The sequence below is a fragment of the Triticum aestivum genome, chromosome 5D (assembly GCF_018294505.1).
Source record: "Triticum aestivum cultivar Chinese Spring chromosome 5D, IWGSC CS RefSeq v2.1, whole genome shotgun sequence".
In the NCBI taxonomy this organism is placed as follows: domain Eukaryota; kingdom Viridiplantae; phylum Streptophyta; class Magnoliopsida; order Poales; family Poaceae; genus Triticum; species Triticum aestivum.
Window position 1 is genome coordinate 342,333,175 of NC_057808.1, and position 7,956 is coordinate 342,341,130.

At 44.9% G+C, this 7,956-nt stretch overlaps 1 protein-coding gene across 1 annotated transcript; it reads left to right on the plus strand.

Annotated features, from left to right (window-relative positions):
- The first annotated feature begins 787 nt into the window (after positions 1–787).
- LOC100127082 (cinnamoyl-CoA reductase 1) lies at positions 788–4,817 on the plus strand. Its single transcript, XM_044541642.1, has 5 exons — positions 788–1,059; positions 1,157–1,311; positions 1,412–1,600; positions 2,607–2,959; positions 4,453–4,817. The coding sequence occupies exons 1-5, from the start codon at positions 900–902 to the stop codon at positions 4,643–4,645; spliced, it is 1,050 nt and encodes a 349-aa protein (XP_044397577.1). The 5' UTR covers positions 788–899; the 3' UTR covers positions 4,646–4,817.
- The last annotated feature ends 3,139 nt before the right edge of the window (positions 4,818–7,956 follow it).

Below are 7,956 nucleotides of genomic sequence, written 5' to 3' on the forward strand. Positions count from 1 at the left end.
CTGCCGCCCGTAGTGGTTGTGCAGTGCAGCCCCATGCTCTTTTGCCGTCCAACTAGCCCTCCCCCGGCCCCGCCGCCGCGCCTACAGTACAATCTCAGAGCGTCAATTCCGCTGTTAACGGATACCCGGCGCGGACACGCTACCGCTCGCCGCCGTCGAACCTTCAGGAGGAAGTACTACGTGCTGGTCACCGAGCTTCATCGTCTGCCGTGCAGCCAATATGTTATTTTTTGTCCCACATGCATGCAGACGTTCCAATATCCAAATACTATCTCGCTTGATGTGGTTGCCGCGAGGCAAATGCAAATGCACGCCTCGTGCCTAATTCTTTTCCTAACACTCACCCTGCCATCATTATTCCTACCCTAACGTCGCATCACATACAGTAATAACGCACAGTGCAACTGTGCGTCGCCAGGAAAAAAGGTTACTACCACGATCGAAGTTTAATTTGGGCCTAAATCGACGTGGTTAATTGCAAGGGGACAACTGGCTGCAAAAGTTGGTGGTGGTGGTACAGATATCTTCCGTCGATCGCGCGCATTGGTGTAGGCCGGCAAAGGGGCGTAAGTTTCACCCGCTAATGATTCGTTCGAGCATTCCCCTCAAAAAAAAAATGATTCGTTCGAGCCATGAAACCAGGAAGCTTATTACGTATCGTATTACTGTTACCGCCTTACCTAACTCCGCGTCGCCGTCTATAGGGGCCACAGGCACGCATGGCCGGCCTCCGCCCTCTCGTTCTCTCAACTACTTCCCTTTCCGGCCCTATAAAGTTGGCGACGCTCCAAACTTAACCAACAGCAGTAGAGCTCCTTCTTCTATCCGTAGCTCGTACGTGGCATCTCCATCTCACCAACAATCTTGTTTAGACAAGCAGTGTAAAAGTGACAGCAACAATGACCGTCGTCGCCGCCGCCGCCGCCGCCGCGGCGCAGGAGCTGCCCGGGCACGGGCAGACCGTGTGCGTCACCGGCGCCGCCGGGTACATCGCGTCGTGGCTCGTCAAGCTGCTCCTGGAGCGAGGCTACACCGTCAAGGGCACCGTGAGGAACCCAGGCACGCGCACCATCGAGATTCAAGTTCATAGTAACCGACGACATTACTGCGTCGTTTAACTTCGGGGCTAATTAACGTGCGTGATGTGATGCTGCAGATGATCCGAAGAACGCGCATCTGAAGGCGCTGGACGGCGCCGCCGAGAGGCTGGTCCTCTGCAAGGCCGACCTCCTCGACTACGACGCCATCTGCGCCGCCGTCGAGGGCTGCCACGGCGTGTTCCACACCGCCTCCCCCGTCACCGACGACCCCGTACGCCACGCCTCCTGTCCTGTCCTTGTTCGTTGCGTGCTGATGTTTGTTCGGTTCGCTTGCTCACGCCTGCGGTGAACTCGGTCGTGCGTCTGAACAGGAGCAGATGGTGGAGCCGGCGGTGAGGGGCACGGAGTACGTGATCAACGCGGCGGCGGACGCCGGCACCGTGCGCCGGGTGGTGTTCACGTCGTCCATCGGCGCCGTCACCATGGACCCCAACCGTGGTCCCGACGTGGTCGTCGACGAGTCCTGCTGGAGCGACCTTGAATTCTGCAAGAAAACCAAGGTCAGCAACCCGACCAGACTCTGTTCAATTCCCTTCGGCTTTTGTTCCACTTCAGAAGTCTTCGTTTATCTTTATTTTTTGAATCTTCAGAAGTCTTTGTTAGTTGCATCCATCCAGAATAGGCAGAACATCCCTTGAAAAAGAATAGGCATAAAATTAATGGTTTAATTTCATGCCCTCCTGTGATCGAGACACAAACAGGGCATGATTAATTGTATGAGCTGTTGCATGCACAAGCGAAGCACAATATCTAGATTTTAGAAGTTTTCTCAACAACAACGAAAAAGACAGAGTATGTGTAGATTAAAAATGCTATGGCCTAAGTGTGTCGATGAGAAATTGTTTTTCTTTTTTGTATTACTCCTATTATATTGTACTTACGGGTTAAGCAGCCCGCTTCCGGCATTCTTCTTTTTTTGTACCCGTACTTATACCGATTAAGCAACCCGCTTCCGGCATGCTAAATTATGTCGAAATTGGCCACACGCATAAACAGTAAGTACACTAGACAGTTTGGTGCACGCGTGTGCAGCCGGCAGCTTTGCTTACGGAAGCTCAAACATTCGGCAACGTCGTTCATCGTGTCGCACACTCACGTGCAATTTTTTCCTCCAACGTACGGAAAAGGAAAGCGGAGCGTCGTTTTCACCACCAACTCCAGAATATAACATCTGGGTAAGACGATTAACCAACAGATCAACTGAAGACGTATCACGAAACCACACGATTCGAAGTCAATTTGTTCATGGTCGATGCATGTCCTTGTCGACGTGTATCATTACATTCCTCGCATAATAGTGTAGCACAAGCCTCTTTGATTGCGAAGTTGATCAAAAGCCTCTGTGCAAGTAGGACATAGATGTCGACTAGAAAATCCGGAAAAGTATTCACCACGGTCCCACAAGATGCGCGCTGTCGCGTAACTATTGCATAGGGACGACGTCAGCGCCGAACCTGACAGAGTCACTGACGATCTTGTGTTGTGTTTGTGCTGCTGGTGCACCAGAACTGGTACTGCTACGGCAAGGCGGTGGCGGAGCAGGCGGCGTGGGAGAAGGCCGCGGCGCGCGGCGTCGACCTCGTCGTGGTGAACCCGGTGCTGGTGGTCGGGCCGCTGCTGCAGCCGACGGTGAACGCCAGCGCCGCGCACATCCTCAAGTACCTCGACGGCTCCGCCAAGAAGTACGCCAACGCGGTGCAGGCGTACGTGGACGTGCGCGACGTCGCCGCCGCGCACGTCCGGGTCTTCGAGGCGCCCGGGGCCTCCGGCCGGCACCTCTGCGCCGAGCGCGTCCTGCACCGCGAGGACGTCGTCCACATCCTCGGCAAGCTCTTTCCCGAGTACCCCGTCCCAACAAGGTGAGTGCCCACATGCAACATCCACCGTGCGCCCTCGCAACAACATTTCTTGCTCTGTTTCAGCTTAGCCGTCTCATGTTCTGATCTTGTGATCTCACTTCGGAGGATTTACTCGCTCTACTTGAGGATTTTTAAAGTTTAATTTGGTTATTATGAGTACTGGTAACTTGATGAGTGCTGATTTGGAAATCTTATTTAGTGCTTGGTTAAGGTGGATGTGGATCCCACCCTAGGTTGGTAAGTAGGGACAAGAGCGCAGAGCGGCTTACTGATCACTAAAGCTCTAGGAGTAGGTGCGGCGGGTGAACGAGAACTCACTGGTGACGCCACGAAAAGCCTAGGCTTTCTTGCACTTAGTACCGCGAAACGACTTGGAATATAAAGCTTTTAAACTGTCATGTGTAAGAGTGAAGCATACTGGCTGGAACACTTGTCCTGACGTGTAAATGGACATTCCCTTGCTGGCAGGCAAGATCAATATGCATGCTGACAAACCTTTCAGTTTGATCAATACGTAAGCAAGTAAAAAAGATCTGACCTAATCTGTAATAGTGTTTATGTTAGCAATGAAAAACTGAAATAAGAAAAGTAGTACCTGTGAAGCACTTCCATCAAGAAGTAGACCTCTCCAGACAGTTTCAAACCCACTTTGAATGTCTGTCCTTGGTGGATAGTGAGCCTGAAAAGTGGTAGTAGTTGAAATTAGTAGAAAATGTGGCATCAAGATATCTTAGACATATTCGTCTGCTCAATGATTGGCGATAGCTTACTCAGTTCCTCTGTTCTTTTGGAGTGACCAAATTAATTACACTTCATGTCCTATGAATTGACAAGTGGAGCAATTAGGGGGGGAAGCTTCATGGTCAGGAAGTAGTGAAGTGGCAAGTGATCATATTAAAATTGTGCACTTTGGCTAAATAGCATATCCCGGTTTTAAAAGGGAAGACAAATGATGTCACTTGAGCTTTCTGCTCCTGAATTTAAAATAGGAACCAAATCACGTAACTTGAGCTTTCTGCTCCTGATGACCTGACGCCTTGTTTAAAGCGAACAATTGTGCTGTGTGATCATCATACTCAATAAGCTCAGTAGCATGTTAGTGCAGTGCAGACATATGGGCCATTATTGGCTTATGTAAGCAAATCAAAACTAACTGTTGTGCTGCGCGATCATCCAGAAACACTTTTCCTACCTTTCATCTAGTGAGCGGTGACCTTTCTTTTTGCGGATGTGGTGAGTAGTGACTGTTCTTAAATGGAACGGATGGTGGAGAATGACAAGTTCGTCTGTAGCTAGCATGTAGTGCCACCCAAGGGAGCAATACTTTTCATTTTGCTCCGGCGCAATGATAAGTGGTAAAATGAATGGAACCTGCTGCAGTTTCATAATACTTCCTTCGTAAAGAAATATAAGAGCATTTAGATCACTAAAGTGTACGGCATCTTTGGTGTATGCGGCATCTTTGGTGACATGTGTGCCATGGCTGTGCGCAGGTGCTCTGACGAGGTGAACCCACGGAAGCAGCCTTACAAGATGTCCAACCAGAAGCTGCAGGATCTTGGCCTCCAGTTCACTCCTGTCAACGACTCTCTGTACGAGACGGTGAAGAGCCTCCAGGAGAAGGGGCACCTCCCGGCGCCGAGGAAAGATATCCTCCCAGCGGAACTGGACGGTGCAACAGCGTGATGGTGCTGAAGAAACAGCGCGGTTCACGTTTTTCTGTAACGCGGTGGGACATCGTATGTGGTCTGTTTGTGTATACATTCTATCTAATATCGTGTTATTTAAGTGGACTAAGCAAATATGGTAATGTATCGGCTTCGATGATCGACACTTAAAAGTGAGCTTTCGCAAACTATTCCTTGGGTTTGTTGCCAGCATTCCTTCTTTATTGATGCAATGCAGTTGCTTGTATGTGCCTGAACATTCTCTCACAAATAGATATAGCCTCACATGGCAACAGTGTATCTTTTCAGTATATCGAATGTCACTACTCACTAATACATGGAATTTAGGTAACAAGGCGGCTTGTAGAACCTTCTCCACATATAGATACACGGTGAAAGAATGTAAGTGTTCAAGAAATAGCCTTCTGCCAGCGCAATAATGGTAGGGTACGATGATGGCAACCTGTACCATGGGGAAGGGTAATCACATGCCAAGGAAGGGGATACCGGAGAACATGTGCGAAAGCAATATTAACTTATACGAGTAACAAAACAAAAGCAACAAAATTATCTTTCTAGAAGATATGCAGAAAGCTATCTTAGGTAAGGACAGAAGAGTGGTTATAGCAAAGGTGTCTTGGTGTAACTTTCAAGTTTCAGTTGAGCCATAATACTGGTTACAATAATTTTCTTATGATAGCATGTTTCTTATAGCATTTCAAGTAGATATCACCTCTGTTTTGAATTATATATAAGACGTTTTGGATATTTCGGTATGGACTAATACGGACTGAAATGAGCAAACAAACACATTAAAACACGTCTATATACATCTGATTCAGAAAAATGTTATAACATCTTATAATTCGGAATGGAGGGAGTAACTCATAAGGGTCTATTTAGTTAAGGTTTGCGCTTTGCAGATGATCAAGCTAAAAAAATAGGAAAGTGAATCTAAGATGATTTTTGTTTGCGCTATTCTCGTGGACTTATGTATACTGCTCATGCTTCCTTGCTTGCAATAATTCCAGATTGCCATAATCATTGAGCGATTTTCTATATTAAATATTTCATATGATTCTGGCAAAAAGAATATGTTCCATAGGATCATTAAAGGGAAAGCTAAATATTCTAAAAGTTGAGCTGTCAATTTTACTTGATTCAAAATGGGAGGCAACTTTGTAGTGGTCACAGTCACCACTAGCCACTTGAAATTTTCATAAAACAAGAGCTTATCACTGGGCATATTCAAATATGATCTGATTGGTCTATCATCGGGGCAAAGTGTAATGTTCAGACACATATAGCACTTCAAAAGAAAAAGATAGTATAAAGAATGGCTAGTAATCAAGTTAGAATTCCTTTACCATGGGAGTTGTTGAGAAAAAACAAGTATAGAACAAGGGGCATGTACTAGTAACCAAGTCCCGGCCATCTTTTATGGACCTGAAGCGAATAAGAGCAAGAATCTGTGGCAGTCAATCAAGTCAGGCGTGATACAACAAGGACCAATATGTCTATGTTCATCAACAAAGACAAATCAAAATCACACAAAAAATAACACGATACAAATCCGACATGAAGCTTTGGATGACCTCACATCAGACATATTCGTGATCTATTTTTCTTCGTCAAGGGAATGAACATAAGAACAAAATATATTGACTTGTACCCTAATCAAATTTTGAATAAACTTTGCAAATTCATTGATGACACGAAGCCCATATAAGTTGCAAGAAACAAGTTAGCGTAACACATAGCCCACAGTGACAAATTATCTGCAAACAATCTAAGTGGCATAGGTATGCACCCTTGTCTTATGGTGGTGCTACACCTAGAAAGCAAGAAAGATACACCATGGAGAGTGGAGGTATATGCATGCAAGAATCTACCACCTCATACTAACAATATTGTGTTAATTGCTAGATTTAGCTTTCCAAATGATCAATTTCACAAATCGTTAATCTGACCAATGATAAGCATTCACCTTTGGGTTTGACTCCATGAAGGCTTAAAAACAAGGTCTCATGCTGCTATGTTTTGACCAAAAAAACTCACCTCAGGTTGTCAGGTTATATTATTATGATTGCCATGTTAGTAACAAACAATTTCTATGATAAATAATGTATGGAAAAAGAGAGAGTAAGTATTCATGTGTTAAAACAAGAGAAAATATTGGAGCATATAAGTACTACCATGCAAATCTTACATGGGAGGAGAGTAACGTTCAGTAACAAGGCAATTAAGTTACTAGTTATTGCCATGACGAAACCAATGGTGACACCGTATTGTCAATTGGGTCAAGGGTTCGAGAGATAATCTTTTCTAAAAAAAAAATCACAACCAAAAAAAATGGTGATATGTGCTTAAATGCTTGAAACATACGTGGCTGGGGAGGAGGCACATAAAAACCATAGTGCAGCGCCACTCTGTAGTCATGTCCAGTTAATTATATAGTTAAGTACTTCGTTCAGGTTTACTAGCCCCCCTTGTATTTTGTGCCACACTTTGATTATAAATTTTACTAATAAAGTATATGTTATATATAGTAAAAATAATACCATTCAAGACCTTTGTCGAATACAAATCAATGTTATAAATTTTTTATATGTAAGTTTAATTTGTGTAGTTAATCCATGATCAAAGTTTGACACAAAATACGAAGAGGATTTATAAACCTGAACGGAGAAAGTACAACCTTAGTGCCCTAGCTCAACACTGGAAATGTCCATATTAATAATCTCATATTTGGAATAGTCCTTGTCCTTGCAAACATAAAAGCTTTGAAACTCACCGATGCCAACACATAGACCAATCACCATGGACCAAACTGATAAACCAGAAAGTTAATCGGCTACCTCTGATCTCTAGACTAGACATCATATAGTAACCTCAAGTATCAAAAACACATGATTCAACTTTAGTGAAGATCAAACATATTTCAAAAGGTAAGTTTTGGGAAGTGTTTAGGGTTTGGTTAACGGGAATAAATTAGGAAAGGAACGACACACCCTAACAGGCCGCGTTAAGTGGGCTCAATGAGAACTTGCACAGAGAGAGATCCACCATGACGACGCTAGGGGGCTTTGCAATTCGTGAGCTTGGGCAACACAGTCCGCGAGGCCATATCTTGCAGTACGCTTACTGCGAGATATATGCATCTGTCGCCTACAGCCTGGAGTGAATGGGCTGGCCAAGTAACGAATGTTATATCCTTTTTTTGACGGATGTTATATCTTTGGTTTTATGCTTGTTTCTTCGGTTCTTTTCCTTAGTTTTGAATTATATTTTTATATTCTTCTGTTTATTTCTTCAGTTTTTCTTTACTAC

What these genes read in the sequence shown, in the direction of transcription:
- LOC100127082 (XM_044541642.1), top strand. Translation starts at nt 900, where the DNA reads ATGACCGTCGTCGCCGCCGCCGCCGCCGCCGCGGCGCAGGAGCTGCCC. An exon ending in AATTCTGCAAGAAAACCAAG is followed by an intron (nt 1,601 to 2,606) that starts GTCAGCAACCCG and finishes CTGGTGCACCAG; the next exon opens with AACTGGTACTGCTACGGCAA. An exon ending in GAGTACCCCGTCCCAACAAG is followed by an intron (nt 2,960 to 4,452) that starts GTGAGTGCCCAC and finishes GGCTGTGCGCAG; the next exon opens with GTGCTCTGACGAGGTGAACC.